The sequence below is a fragment of the Cyprinus carpio genome, chromosome B7 (assembly GCF_018340385.1).
Source record: "Cyprinus carpio isolate SPL01 chromosome B7, ASM1834038v1, whole genome shotgun sequence".
Lineage (NCBI taxonomy): Eukaryota > Metazoa > Chordata > Actinopteri > Cypriniformes > Cyprinidae > Cyprinus > Cyprinus carpio.
Genome location: NC_056603.1, coordinates 36,835,359 through 36,851,892, shown reverse-complemented (window position 1 = coordinate 36,851,892; position 16,534 = coordinate 36,835,359). Strand labels below are relative to the sequence as shown.

Sequence of the window (16,534 nt, the reverse complement as noted above, 5' to 3'; positions counted from 1 at the left end):
AGAACTCTTAATATAAACGCAAGGTACACATTTCCTGTAAGACACTTTTTGGAATTATTCAAACAAGAACTGCATGATAACATACCTGAGGAACTCTCCTCACTGGAGGTGTAAGTGCCTTTTCCCAGCAATAGGTTAAGCATTGTTTGCGAATTTGCCACTTTTAACGGAGTCTCTCCTCTTCTGTTGCTTTGAGAAGGATCCCCTCCGTATCGTAACAGCAGCTTCACAACCTATAAAACCAGAATATGGTTGTTGATCAGGATGCCAATGTTAACATTTTCTTAAATTCTTAAAATAAATCTTAACTTCGAACATCTGTTCTGAGGTACGTACTTTAAGATGGCCATTGTTAGACGCATCATGTAGAGGCGTGTCATCATCCAGGCCCTTGGTGTTAACCTCAGCCCCGGCTGCCAGCAGCTGCTTGGCCACATCGTAATACCCTCTGTTACACGCCTCATGCAGTGCGGTCCAGCCTAAAATAAAAGGCATGCCATTATTAAGCGTCTGCTCATCTATGTTATGGAAAGAATTTCATGACCAATTTAACCAGATTGAAATCACCTAATCACTTAATATACCATTCAATATCAACAGCATGCTACAATACTAAGGTGGAGGTCAGGTGAATTCTGATGGCTGCCGTTACCTGCAAAGTCTTTTACATTCACATCAGCCCCCTCGTTGATGAGCTCCTTTATCCGGCGTGCCTCCCCACGTATGGCTGCCCGGTGCAGCCGCGTCTCACCCCTCTCATTCCGCTTGTTAACTTTGTCTTTGGTTTTTGAGGCAGAGTTTGGCGTTCCCTTCTGACCCAGACTTGACTGCGACTGGTGCTTTGGTGTTGTGTCTGAACAAAAATATCAGTATTAACAGCAATTACTTATAAAAGTGGTTCTCAACCATGTGGGCTGGGGCACTCTATGGGATGGTCACAAGATGGGATGGGAATTTCTCAGTAATTTCTATAATAAAAATAATTATGCTTTTTGCAAGTAAAAATATTTCTAAAAATCTTTATCCAGTAATCAAGAAAAACTAAAAAAACAAGTCAACTTGTTGAAAAAGGGTATTGTTCCAAAAAAAAAAAAACACCCAGTTCTTGAGTTCCTAGCTTTGTAATCATCGACTGAAATATAAGAGGAAACATTAACCTACACAGAGTAGGGGCTTCAAACACTGTCTTCAACACAAGAGGGTCTTGGAGTCAAAAAAGTTAAGTTCCACTGATTTGAGCAACTGACTGGCTTTTGTTTGCTCTGACCTCAAGGTGGCAGTCTTGTACAACAAACATGCCAAATGACACCTCCTGCCTGCGTTACACCTTTTGACTAAAGTATGCAATTTCAACAGAATTTCACATCTCAGATTTGGATGATATTGTCAATAACAAAATTAAAGCACACTGAGGAACTATTCAGTTTGTAAACAAGGTAATTTATTAATGACCCCAGGGAAGACAGAGCTACTACATATAGCTACACTAAGTTTCTATTTTCAGACACTTACATTCAGAACAACATAAAGAGTATGCACAACAATAGCTGGCATGCAAAAGTGCTCTGCAGGGGTGGGGTTAGGGGTATTTCCTGTAGGCTTTTGTTTTGGAAAAATAAATCTGGTGAACTATTTGAAGAGGAAGAGCTAAAGTTTTGTAATCTAATAGACATGCATACTTAAACTTTATGGAATACCATTAGTCTATCTTAGAAAACAAACTGACAACAGACGTTTGAAATAAATGCAACGCAATCAATCCAGGGTTTTATTTTTCTCAAGCTCCAACATTAGAATGCATAACCACCCTAGCCAATTCAATCAAATCTGAACAATTCATATCGAGACAGTACAACCAAGTCCCTTGTTGCTCTATCAACAGTCCTGGAGGGCTGATGAACAACAGTGGATTAAGATTGCAGAGGTTCATTCCACTGAAGTAATGGAAATTGATGAGGGTTATCTTGTTTAATTGAATTCTAATTAAGTGCTGTGGTGTGTGTTTAAATGAAGAATAGCGTGAAAGTGCAGCAGGGACAGTGGAAGCTACTGAAGCCATTGGGCCCGCTCACAGCCCCCGAGACGTGGCGCCCATGACAAACACGCACCTGGACTGTTTACGGACTCCTCCGCCGTCATCTGCATGAGAAGAGCCACCTGCTGCCGCTCTGAGAGGGGGTACCCAGCCCGGATCCCTGGCATGCCCATCCCAAATGGCAGGCCTGACTTCCTGGTGTTAGTGGGCTCTTTTTTAATTCGCTTCCGCTCTGGACCTTGTTTTTCTGTTGAGGAGAAAAAGGGGCATATTAACCCACAAACCAGCGTTATACACACTTGTGAAAAGACACAATATCCTCGAACATGCCATCCTTAGAAGCCCAAAGGTCAAGTGAAGCCTTGGGTAAATTCCCAGCCGCTTGGCCCATGTGAAAGTCTGCTGGTGGCAGCAGCCATGGTGTGAGATTACCCAAAAGCCTCATGGGGAGGGAGGGGTCCTCCGATGCCATTCTAGCATGTGTGTGTGTGTGTGTGTGTGTGTGTGTTTCTTTAAGGCTATGACTTGGCAGCCTGTCACCGATTACAAAATGGCCGGTGTTCACATTTCAATGTGGCTGAGGCAAGGTCAACGCTGCGTTTGAACAAAAGCAGCTGTTCTTCACAGAAACACCCATCAATTATTCTCAGTATGTCAGTGTCAACATATCTGCCTTACAATGCGGCCGTCCGGTTCTTTACAGCCGTCTCACCCGAACTATCGACTTACAGCGGGAGAGCCATCTTTGTGTTTGCCAGTTTCCACTGCGACATCCCCAAGCCTCAAACTGCACAAACATACCCAAATGTCACACAGGCATTCCTGTGCCATTAACACCAATAAAAATCCAACGAGGTACAACAATCCTGTCATCTAGATTTCTGCTCTTGTCTAATCTATGGAAGATCTACAAGCCAGCTTGTTGTTCCCAACATAGTGATTTGCTTAAGGCCACAAGCATAATTTATAGGGAGAGGACGCCAGACACAAATGCTTCCAGCAACAAAGATCTTTCCAGGAATTATTCTTTACGGTTTTGGGCTGATGAATTTTTGCTAACACCTGTAAACACTTACGTTTAATGTACCCAACCACTCAACAATCAAAAACACAAACGGACTACACATGATTAAAAAATACAAACAAACCAAAAAAACAAATAACTGCACTAATAGAACTGCTCTGAAAGTCACTTCCTGAGCATTTTACCATTTCATTTGAGTAAAAACTAGCATCATATCATATACACACAGAACTGTAGGAAGGTGTTCACGGCAACCTTGCACAACCAAAAACATTATTTTTTTGTAAAATACTGATTGAGAAAAAAAAAAAAAAAAATGGATTGTGAAATTGTTTAAGTTTCATGATTTTAATTAATGAGAAATTATTTTTGATTAATAAAATAAAATTGAACCATTTAAAAGGAGTCAGAAAATGTTAAATGGACAAAAAATAGAATCCAGGAAAAAAAAAAAAACGGAATTTGGGACACTCCAAACCATTAGTATTTAAAAAAGCAGATATACTAGGAATTTGGGACAAAATTAAACTGATTTCATAGGGCCCTAAACAGACCATGTGCACAAAAGCAGATATACTAGGAGCACAAATCACCAACATAAAACACTTAAATTGAATGTTTCTTACAGGTTTAACTGACTTGTATCATTGCCGAAAACCACCTCATGTAATAGAAGTTGCATAACTAGTTTTTTTTTATAAACAACCCAAACAAGAACAGCTGGTTAGATGTGAGATTTGTAATGTCTTTAATCAGCTAAGAGAACAAAAAAAAAACTGTTCAAAATTAAAACTGAATAGGCCCTAAAAAAAAAACAAGAGTCTTCAGTAATGAGGGTTACAGGGACATCACAAGAGTCTTCAGTAATGAGGGTTACAGGGACATCAGCCTAATAGACTAGGGAAAATTCCAATGGTAAACAAACAAGTATATGAAACAACTATGTTGTTGCTTGGGTGTTCTGGGTGGTTTATTACTGGTAAGTCAAGAACCCACCGACAAAATCAAATTGCTTAGAAAAGTGAAAGTAAAACTAGTACAACTCACTACATCATTCAGTTCTGGAGAACAAAAGGTGCGAGATATGCACTGACTTCCAGTTCAGTGTGTAAACACCGAATAGAAAAACACAAACACAAAAATAGCAATATTAATAGTGATGCTTGCCTTAGAAAGCACCACTCATAAGAACCCAACATTAGACATGGATCCTCAGTCAATCCCCAAAACCATAAGGCAGAAACTCTCCACGAGCAGCCCAGAGAAAACAGGAAATGAAGGCAGAAGAGACAGGAAGTGCCCACAGGATGAATGAATACTTTACGCACAGCTGATGAAAGGACAGTATGGGGGAGGGGGGGTTACAAAAAAAAAAGAGTGAGGGGATTGGTTTCATCAACCGCAGTGATCAAGGAAGTCATCCACGGAGCACTTGAGGGTTATTCTCAGAGAGAATATAGAATGTTAATGTATCAGACTCCTTTATCAGAGTTTCTCAAACACAGAGGCAGTGTGAACGCAGGCCACACTTCACCTCTTCAGAACGCAAGGGCAGCAGCACCAGTGGGAGACGCAGTAATAAAACCCAGGCAAAACAGATGCCGACACAATTCAGGCCCCACCAGATCTGATATATACGGTGAAATCACAAGTGAATAATTCATAAGAGCGCTGCATGACAGAAAATGAAATACTACAAAAACATTCCTCCCTCCAGGAATATGAGTAATGCTCCATGGCTTGGTCGTATGAAGGCCAAGAAACATCACCGGTCCGATTCGTTAGACAGCAGCCAATCTCTTCTCTCTGCCTACAGGAAGCAGACATGTTCTAAATGCAAGTGCGCGCGCATGTTAGCCAGAGACCAACTGCGTGTGCAAGTGTACCAGCGCACATGCCTGCCAGCGTTAGCAAGGCGTGGGCAGCAGTGGAGCAGCAAATATTACTGTCTCTTATCAGCCAACCCACTCCCTTTACCCTTACCCACAACATTCTCCCTCCACAGCTCCCGTCCACCATCTGCTATAGCCCGCGTGCCCAAAGTTCTCAAACCATGCAGTGCGTATCCCAAAAAAGCACCTCATACGCTATTCAGTCTCTGTAATATCCTCTGGAAATGCATTATTATTTGCACACTAAAATGCATCACCACTAGCGAAGGCTCTTTAGAGCAGTGGCACTGCATTCTATTTCCATGCCAAGTTCTGCCTCTAATACATAATGCAGCAAAGATGTCTGCGGCCTGAGAAAGCGCAGCGAGGCAATGAGCAAACACAGAAGATGGAGGCAGGAAGACAGAGATGGAGGAAGAATTCTGAGTGCTCTTGGGCCTTGTGGGTTGCTCTTGCACTAGAGCTAAGTGGCACAGACGATCTCTGCAGTCTCCCTGAATGCAGAACGCACCGAGAACCCATGAGAGAGATGCAGAGAGGGAGGTGTAAAAATATCAGCTAGATAAATTATGTATTTCAAATGGAATCTTCCAGAAAATGGAGGACAGGAAACACCCTCGGTGACACAGTGAAGATGGCTCCGTTTTACCTCGGCATTGGCTTTGATACACAGTCACGCACAACATATTGGTGATCTGTATTGACCCAACAACAATCTCGATCAGGCCTTAACATTTTACTTGCCCTGCCAGGAACATGATAACTGTTAGCTATTTTTTAGCCACAGGTTTTTGTGTCAACAACGTTACAAAAAACTGTACTATTAGACCTTATTTTTCCCCCAATTCTAACAGAATAATTTTTATACCACATTTTAAAATTAAAGCAGCAGTTGTGGATAGTTAAAATGAAATCATTCAAATATAAATTTTACATTTAAGTTTTCAATTAATGCAAATTAAAAACTAATTATGGTGGTTTTAAAAACAACCACAACAGTATAGATTTATAATCACATCAGTTATCAGTCAAAATTTATTTATCAGTATCACCTGCAATTTTAATAGTAGAACATCCAACTTTGTCATCTCTGCTGTACTCATGCTATTCTTAGGTTTACTTTCTCTAGGGAACCAACTCCAACTTGTTGCAGCCTAATAAACAACACACTCTCCATCTGCACCATCAGCTAGGGCTAGGAGATACATCGGATTAGAGATATTGCAATATCTTTGCTGATGATATAAAATAATGTAATAATGTGTACATCACAATACTGTGTAAAGTTTATCTTAAAGATAGTAAGCCAGTTTGACTCGTCTTAAGATCAAGAAACTGATAGGCATGCTGCATTCAAATGTCTCTGTGCATATGTGAACGCTCTATGAAGAGTGTCAAAGGTTTCTATTTACAACAACACATTTAACACTGAGTACTGTAGACAATCAGTGCCAAACGCAATGAATGTAGTAACAAATCAGAGGTGTTTTATTTAGTCAGTGGCACATGCACTGATTTATATGATGAAAATAAGATATTCATTGTGCAGTGTAGACAACTTCAACACTATAATGGTTGTTCTCACTAGAGTGCAGGGAGCATTCTTTACCCATTTTTTTGTTTATAACATACACAATTTGAATAAGCTTAATTTTTCATGCTGTTAGCTACACACTGCAAAGTTTATAGATTAACAACCATAATTAAATGTGGGACTGAATCCAAAAATTTTCATATTTTTATATTTCATTGATTATAAATGTTCTTTTTGTTTTCATTAAGTAAAAAGCAATAAGCCATCACTGTATAGATTTTTTTTTTTAACTAGTGTTGATTTTGCAACTGGTATGTACTTCGTAACAACAGCAGTTCTATCCAGATCATGTTTTATTTCATGAACCCACACCTTTTCAAATTTGAGAACAAATGGAAAAATATTAATGTATCAATTGTCAACAAAATTTTGAAAATTATCAAGAGATACAATCTTTAGCTATATGGCCCAGCCCTAACATCTTCCTTTCCATTTCATTCCGGCTAGGACTGAGTTAATATTGGCTTTCATAGTGAATGCTAATGCTTACTAATTAAAAAACATTAAATGCACATCCAACTTTCAGCAGCAGCCGAAAGGGTGTTTGTGTGAGCTCACTGCGGTAATGGAACAAAGATCTAACTAGTCCTGTACTGGAAACCTTCCAACTGGGGGAGGAGACCATGGAGAGAGCAGCTCAACTACATCAAAAAGTCCCAGTAAGGGTGCATGAGGTGGAGTACAGCCAAGAGCTGGACAGATTCCATTAGGAACAGACAATGATACAGCACAAAAACATGCAACAAAATCCAAGCTATCGTCACAGACACTGCAGCTGCAACTGAATGGCCTAAAAGTGAGGATTTGAATCTCTGAATTCTAAAAAATCTGAAGGATAATTCAGTGGATTTGTTATTAATAGAGGAAACAAATGGAGAAGCAATACTCCACTTAAGTGTTTAGAGCAAAATAAGGGTTGTAACTGGACAGAGAAAGAGAGACAAACATAGAGACAGGCCAATCAAAGAATGGACGTGACCACACCCCCTATTAGCATTACAATGAGCACTTCAGGCATTGTCTGTTGACAGAGAAAATGGGCAAGATTTCACGCCTTACAGCCACGTCTCAAAAGAGAGGGGGGTTCTGCCAACGGCTCGCTAAAAGGTTACAGAGAGGCTGCGCTTCGACTGCAAAAACATGCAGAAATTACAGTCATAAAACAAACCACACAACTCAAAATACATTCAAACCACTGTGTCTTTCTACACAAGCTAAAAAACACAACAAATGGGAAAAACTAGTCAAATTGCAACATAACAGTGCAGCTTGCCATAAACTCCCGCATTCAGCTAGGATCAACTGAAATACTTGAACAAAAATGATAATGATCCAGGCTGAACTACATCAAAAGATCCCAATAAATAAAAGAGTATGATATCTCACCCTTCACAGCATATCATATCCGACAAATTTCAAATTACAGGGCCAATGGTTTCTCCATCAGCACTTCTATCATCCAGCACACATTACTGCAGAAAAACAACAACAGTAGCCTACACACAAACATTCACACACTTCCTGTTACCCACAGTTCTGTGCTACATGCTGGCCCCGCCCCCTTACCAGAGTCAGAATCTTTCTGATCTCCATTGGCTCCGACGGTGAAGGGCAGCTTCCTCTTAGGAGCTTTCTCTTTCATCTCTTTGACACCATCGCTGTGATCCAATTTAGGGGTCTTGTTTGACGAGCCTTTGTCTTTATCCTAGGGGAACATGGGAAATCGTGTAAGTTTAGTAGGAAACAGCATATAAAAGTATTTCAAATGATTCAGCTCAGAGTAAGGGCTGATGTAAGGGCTGATTACAGTGCTCTGGGACAATATTGCTGTCACATTGAAATGCAGAATACCCAACTACATAAGCTTCATACATTATGTACATTATTTTTAGCAGATATATACGGCTATGGACCTGTTCATGGATGGATTTTTGCATTACACATACAATATGAGTTTGTATACTACTTGCATATACTTATATAATGGTAAATACATGTTGTTGATGCTGTTAATTTGATAGGAGGTGAAAACTGTAACTTCTTAGAAAAAAAAAAAACATTTTACCATTTGAATATATAGGTAATTGTACATTTATGGACATACTATTCTTTGTGGCACATTTAATTAACATATAAAACAAGAACATTTACACAATCAAAATATAACAGCAACAACAAAACAACATAAAAAATACCACCAAAAAAAACCTCAATAAACTACTATCAAGAAATACAATATAAAAAAGAGGGGAGGGGTCTGAAACTGTTCCAGACCCTTCACATCAACAACTGGAACCCATCAAAACCCCCACCTCAACAAGCCTCTTCAAAGCTGCACACACCCAGTCCTGACAAAAACCCATCATCAAAACATTTAATATTCAGATCTCAAATACAGCCAGCCCATTTTGCAAAAATTTCTTCCTGACTACCCACACACACACACACACACACACAGCAGCCTACGTAACAAATGCAGGATATTTCCATTCTGCCTGTGCTTTCCTACCATTACTGTTCAACTAGGCCTTAATGGAACCTTCTCCCACATTTTCCATGCTGATAGTGGGGCAACATCTACAGAAAAAAAAATATTAAATGGAGTTGAGAGTAGCTGAAATCTGTAACTGAAGGTATTATGAAATAAACAAAGAAGAAACATGCCTGCACTGAAAGAGAATTTTTTTTTTTTTATCAAATGTACATAAGCAATGGGCAAAAAAAAAAAAAAAAACATGGTTGTACAAATAATACAACTATGAATGTACATAAGCAATGGGCTGACTGTTGGGAGAGGAAGTTGGACTGAAGCAGCTGGGGCTGTATCTGCTTCTGGCAGTGCTAATGAAGGCTAATTAAGGAGCTCTTAGTGCAGTGATAAAGCTAAAGCTGAATGCAGCATAGAGCTGTTTCTACTGCGAGAGCCTCTCTGTCCAGCCCACATCCCCCTCTGTCATGAGACTATGATGTCATCCAAGTGCAAACACACACACACACGCACACACACACACAAAGACAATATCTGCCTCCAAGAACTGAGCTCAAAGAGATATGAAAACACAGCGAGCCAGAGACAGAGAGAGAGAGATAGATGAAAGCAGGCTTTCTTACAGCACGTAGAGAAACCGAAGCTAAATCAAGTAAAATCTTTCACTGCCTTTCTCTAAAACCATCTGTGTGAGCAGCCCTGTTTACTTGCTGGTCTCCTAGCAATGCTTTCACTCTTCCTCGTCCGCTCACATGCTCGCTCCCTCCCCCTTGCAGAGTCTGATGCAATACTACACGGAATGATGTACATACACACACCATCTGGGCCATAAACTCTTCACTAAATTCACTTTGTCTTGCACCAAAACAATGACCCTCAGATTCAAAAACACTTATGGCATCAAATGCCTCTTAATTTATACATTGTTTTTATACAATCCCATACTAAATTTCTACAGTAATTTCATGCTTAACACATTAGAATACAATTTCCAGCTGTAGACTCACCGACCACTTTATTAGGTACACCTATTCAATTGCTTGGTAACACAAGTTGCTAATCAGCCAATCACATGGCAGCAACTCAATACATTTAGGCATCTAGATGTGGTGAACACCACTTGCTGAAGTGCAAACCGAGCATCAGAATGGGGAAGAAAGGGGATTTAGGTGACTTTCAACGTGGAATGGTTGTTGGTGCCAGACGAGCTGGTCTACTGGGAATATTCATGCACAACCATCTCTAGTGTTTACAGAGAATGTTCCAAAAAAGAGAAAATATCGAATGAGTGGCAGTTGTGCGGACGAAAATGCCTTGTTGATGTCAGAGGAGAATGGGCAGACTGGTTAGAGATGATAGAAAGGCAACAGTAACTCAAATAACCACTCGTTACAACCAAGGTATACAGAATATCATCTCTGAACGCACAACACGTCGAACCCTGAAGCAGATGGGAAGCAGTCTCGATTTCTGCTGCGACATTCATATGGTAGGGTCAGAATTTGGCGTAAAGAATATGAAAGCATGGATCCATCCTGCCTTGTCTCAACAGTTCAGGCTGGTGGTGGTGGTGTAATGGTGTGGGGGATATTTTCTTGGCACACTTTGGGCCCCTAAGTACCAATTGAGCATCGTTTAACCTGTTAGCTAGCACCCCCCATTATGGGACTCACAGCTGAAAGTGCCCTACCTAACTTAAAATTGTAATAGTTCCTTACTTCAGTGTGTTACACCCAATTTTTCGGTGTCTTTGGAAAGAAGACTCTTTGGGCTGTACTTTTTCTCAACCAGAGTTGATAATGCTCAAAAATATTAAAAGTTATAGACACTGAAGTGCCTTTTTAACCACACTGAATTTTTTTTTTTGATATAAAAATACATGAAATCAGTCCGGAAGCAATCTAAAAAAGTAATGGGTTGAAAGTCAAATGTCTCATGAGTTTCTATTTCAAATCTGAAGGAGATACCATGAAAAATGAGATTCCTGCAACCATTTTTCTGACACTATGTCTAGTCCCCCCCCCCCCACAAATATAAAAAAAAATTTTTTTACCAACTGTATTGAAAGGTTCTACAAACTATTTTAGTCATTAAACATACCACTGCATATTTTTTTTCAATTATAAAACAATAGACCGAAACTTGGACATCATAAGTGATTTATTTGAGCACTAGAAAAATACAATAAGAATAATTTGAGTAAGAAAAATCAGAAAAATCAAAAAAAGATTTAACTTTGTATGCCAATTACAGAACATCCTGAGATTGCTAGAAATGCAGCATTTACAATGAATTACAATGAAAATACATGCTGATGGCCAGTTATAGAGATGGTAATCATATAAATGTGTCATAAAGTCAATAAATCACACTCTATTCAAATAGATGGCGTTCACATCGATAGCTGTGATTACACAGTAATAGCGAGCTGATTTGCACTCAAACAGATGGTAATCATGCAGATACAGGCACATTCAACATTAAACACACTCACACATATATAAAAAATTTTGAAAAATAAAAAAATAAAGAAAAAGGCAATCGCTAAGTTCCGCATTCATCAGATGACAGGTGCGTCACGAGCCGTCACGAGAGAGCGCCAGAATTCAAATAAACAATCTTCCGCCTATCTTTCACTTTTTTTTATTTGTGGATCATCTCATTCTGTTTGTGACACTGTATGCTATGTTTTACTACCAAGATGCAGTTTCTGAGCGCGAGTTATTCCATAACGGACACAAACAATTCTGTCCCTGAAGAACTGAAACGTAAACAAAGGAATTTTCATCCATATTACAACGTTATTGCTTCGTTGGTCTAAACGTGCTCCATGAGATGTCGTTCAGTGGACCCTTACCTTTCTAACTAATCCGGGATTTACAGCTGTGGATGTGTTTATGAATCGTTATTACGACGAATCTGGTATGTACTGCGTTTTCATTCTTCATGTTTTGATGTGTACGGCTTACACAAATTTAGCAAATACATTCTTTATAAGCTTTCCATTGAAAAACAGCAATCTGTCGTCGATTCTTGAGGCTTAGATCTTTATAATGATATATAGTTTGTCAAGTTTAAATTTGTCCCATTTCATTTAATCTGTTCGTAAATATTGAAACATGCAAACAAGGGGAGTTGAGGACGTCGGCGTCTAGGTGCAGGTTAACAGGTTAAATGCCACAGCCAACTTGAGTATTTTTGCTGACCATGTCCATCCCCTTATGACTACAGTTTACATCTTCTGATGGCTATTTCAAGCAGTATAATGCACCATGTCACAAAGCTCAAATCTCAGGCTGGTTTCTTGAACAGGACAATGAGTTCACTTTACTCAAATGGCCTCCACAGTCACCAGATCTCAATCCAATAGAGCAGCTTTAGGATGTGGTGGAATGGGAGATTCGCATCATGGATGTGCAGCCGACAAATCTGCAGCAACTGCGTGATGCTTTCATGTCAATATGGACCAAAATCTCAGAGGAATGTTTCCAACACCTTGCTGAATCTATGCCATGAAGAATTAAGGCAGTTCTCAAGGCAACTTCTGAAGCCAACCCGGTACTAGCAAGGTGTACCTAATAAAGTGGCCAGTGAGTGTATATTGAGTGCTATTTTGATGTTGGTTTAGCTGTTTTGCCTACATTTACCAATACTGGGATGGACGCCAGTGAATCTCATTAATCCGCATGTTGAAAACCCTCAAGATACTTAAGTCTCTTAACTAAGGATTGGCATATTCTCACAGTTTAGTTTTGCAATGTTGGGGCATAAAGTGACGTGCTTATATTACAGCTGTAGCATTATGAAATATCAAAATCAGACATATTCAGCCTAAAAGTAAGTGCACACAGCACACAAGACACAGGGAAAACAGCATGGCCTAAACAAATAACATCAGAACTTCTGAACAATCAAACTGTAAAAAGTCTGTACTGTCCAATAAACAGCATTAAGGGACAAAATCCATGTAAATTTACACAAGAAACTTCACAAACCAAATACACACTACCAGTCAAAAGTGTTTGAACAGTAATGTTTTTAAAGATTCTCTTCTGCTCACCAAGCCTGCATTTATTTGATCCAAAATACAGCAAAAGCAGTAATACTGCAAAAATATTTTTACTATTTAAAGTAACTGCTTTCTATTTGAATCAGTCACTTCTTTTGACTGGTAGTGTATCTAGCAAAATGATATCTATTAGTAGGGCTGTGACGATTAACCGCAGAGAGTGAATCTGCCTCTCATTCAGCTCGTCTACTGTTCGTTTCATGCAGTTTTTGCTTCAAATTTCGAAATTATACAATCTAATTTAGATTAAAAACTGGTCATGTTGCATGTATGTAGCATCTTTTTTTGGATAATGATTAAAATGCAGTGGTTGCCTGCCTCTAATATTAAATGGAAAGAGCACAAACAGAGCCTTATTTTGTTTATATGAAGAGATTTATTTTATTTGTGTTACTTATTTATTTGATTTGGGCCTTGTTAAAAATTAGAATTTAGTTGTGTTATTTACATAATATTTATATTTTGTCATTTAGCAGACACTTTTATCCAAAGCGACTTACAAATGAGGACAATAGAAGCAATCAAAACCAACAAAAGGGCAATAATATGCAAGTGCTATATTAGTATATTATCAGCATTTTGTCCAAGCAATAAGAAAAGGACACATTTAATTTACAATTTGTCTCAAAAATTTTGTAAAAAAAAAAAAAATTTGAATCGAATTGCGATATCAAAATCGTGAATCGAATCGAATCGTGAGTTGATTGAATCATTACATCCCTATCTATTAGTGATGACATTACCCAGTTAGGTCCTATAGAGATGGGTTTTAAGCGCCTTGACTATCTTAAATAAAAATGTTTACAAAAATGGTTTGTGAAAAAACAAATATACATCACAGTGATGATGTTACTTGACTGCTTGGAAAGGTTATAGGCGGTTATACCAGCAGAGTGTGTGTGCATTTGATATAAAAGCAATTTTCCTCACCTTCTTCCCACCCTGCTTTTCCACCATGTCGGTGTTGGATGGGAAGTCCTCCAGCTGGGGGGTTTTAGAACCCCCACCCTTGGGCATCGTTCAGCTATTGCCACGCCAAACCTCATTCACGCTTCCATCGCATCGTCATCGACCGTCTGTGAGACAGAGAGAGGGAAGGACACATTAGCACTTTACTGTCAATCTCCTTTTTTATTTTTTACTCAGCACACCAAGTTCTCTATTTTTTCCCATTTTTACTCAACTGCCCATTCCCAAAGCTCTTTAAAGCAACAGATCTTCAAAAACAAATAGCATTTATGTACTGATTTCAGAACATGCATATACTGATCTTATTTTCTGAACGAAATGACATCTGTTAATGTTCTATATACAACCAGTCAACCTGTTAGACGGATGTAAGAACTGAATGGTAAAAACAAACAGTCATCAGAAAATCTATCAAACTAGAGTTGTCACAGTTATTACAAAATCAACTGATCATGTTTATTTGATATAACAGTGACCAGAGAACATTTCAAATTACAAGCATATTGGCATCTGTTTGCATTTTATTTTCACTTCTCATTTGTGTAATAAACATTTCCGGCATTTACAAATTACCATATAAAACAAATTACATGCTATGATACAGAGGTGATGACAGCATTCGGTTTGGAATGAAGGCACGTAAAAAAACCATTGCCAATTACACACAGAAACACAAAGGTCTTCATGTGAAAGACATGAATAAATTATGGCAGAAATATTACTACTTACTAATCTTTTTCAATAATGCAATATTCTCTTACAAAATTATTGTATTCTGTTTTCCAAAATTTTAATCGCACACTTTAATAAAACATTAAGTGTATAATAAAAATTACCAGGTACACTGTAACCGACATGAACATTTCAGAATTTCTATAAAATCAGCTACTACCACAATCGCCAGTCAAAATTTCATATTCTTGACAGCCCTACGGTTAAAAAATTGCATCACTTTTTTTTTTCATTGTGAGGTAGACCAGTTCATCAGATAACATTGATCTGTAATTAATTGTAGATAACTGATAAGCAACCTAAATTATGAGTCTTTTCATAAGGATAAATGACACATTTAATATATGTTTTAAATGCAACACGGTTCAATTTGATCCAGTCAAGTGAGAAAACAATCGCAAACACCAGCCAAGATGTTGTCTGGCTTTGATAGCATTTCCATAAACCCCTGGAATTTGCAAATTCAAGCAACACCTTTAGATACCAACAGAATTCAGTCAATTTCTGGAATACAAATCTTCTCTTGTTTACAATACACAATACAAAAATCTGCACAGTGATTCAGAAGCTAATAAACAAAAAAGCAACCCGGACTCTGTCACATACACACAGATCAGAGCTACCGACAAAGTGATAAGATGAAGATATAAAGATATATATGAGTGCAGAGCGCGCAAGTATACTGCAATTCATTAGTACTGCAGGGTGGAGATGGCTGCTGCAAGAGATTAGAAAAAGAAAAAAAAAAAAATCACTTTGTTATAGTATTTTGAACTTACTGGACAGACAGCCGATATTGATGAAATGAACGTTTTTGCATCAAGGCTTTGACAATGGTATGGTATTTAGAACAAATGCTTTTGTTTAATCTCTAAGACAGCAGAGTCATCTTTTTCTTCTCATTTGGAAGCAATTTTTATGCTAAAAATTCCCACAGCACGACTGTAGATTCAAGATGCCCTGTCGCAATTTAAATAAAGCATGTGGGTTCACTTTGGAGACAAACTACCTCTATAAAATGCATGGAATTTGCAAGCGACGCAATTTAGGGGGGATGCAGAGCAATCTATTGTACTGCAAGCCTTACTAACCGAAAAATGCATTGCATCACACCCAAATGTTGTCAAAGTGCAAAAGACAAGTGACCCTCAACAGAGATCTAGTGAAATTCAACTAAGATTTGTACAGGTAATAATGCCTGGATAATCTCTATACCACCCTTGAACAAATATTTGTATGCTGAACATCAAGGATTAATGTGAGGGCAGCTGTATACTATAATCATCCCCAGCTCCATAATGCATGTTTTAGTTTTGTGTGATGCGCAGGGCTGCCCATTGCCTCCTCTTCTTCAGGAAAACACACTCACCACTACTCTGGCGCCACAGCCATCTCTCTCCTGCCCTCCTATTCAAAGACAGCTATTTATAACTTCAGCTAACATACGCACGTGCATGCAGACAGAGAGTAATACTGCTCTTCTGTTATTCAGGCACGTCTCCCACACCCCATCCTCACCCCAAAGCAGTTCCACACCTCAAAGTGGTTTGAAAGGTCAGGCTCTAATGGGGATAAACAACTATGGTGTGGAACAGACACACAGACACAGACATGCTTGTACCCTAAAGTAGGTCGATGCAAGATCTAGAACAATACAGGCCTACACAGGTCTGCTTTAAGATCAAAACAACCACAGGCCATTCAACTATTTCTATAGGTTAGCTGTGAGAT

The 16,534-nt window shown here is 38.8% G+C and overlaps 1 protein-coding gene across 2 annotated transcripts in view; it reads right to left on the bottom strand.

The window, feature by feature from the left end:
* The window catches only part of ankrd11 (ankyrin repeat domain 11), a 132,568-nt gene that overhangs the window by 10,774 nt on the left and 105,260 nt on the right, over nucleotides 1-16,534 (bottom strand). Inside the window, exons 3-8 of one of the 2 annotated variants that reach the window (XM_042728495.1) lie at nucleotides 14,033-14,178; nucleotides 8,112-8,250; nucleotides 2,109-2,282; nucleotides 653-853; nucleotides 337-479; nucleotides 86-233 (exon numbers count right to left, since the gene is read on the bottom strand). In XM_042728495.1, the coding sequence (XP_042584429.1) occupies nucleotides 86-233; nucleotides 337-479; nucleotides 653-853; nucleotides 2,109-2,282; nucleotides 8,112-8,250; nucleotides 14,033-14,119 (892 nt within the window). In that variant the 5' untranslated portion in view covers nucleotides 14,120-14,178. Of the gene's footprint in view, nucleotides 1-85; nucleotides 234-336; nucleotides 480-652; nucleotides 854-2,108; nucleotides 2,283-7,931; nucleotides 8,060-8,111; nucleotides 8,251-14,032; nucleotides 14,179-16,534 lie in introns of those variants that run through there. The other variant, XM_042728496.1, reaches the window with a different exon arrangement.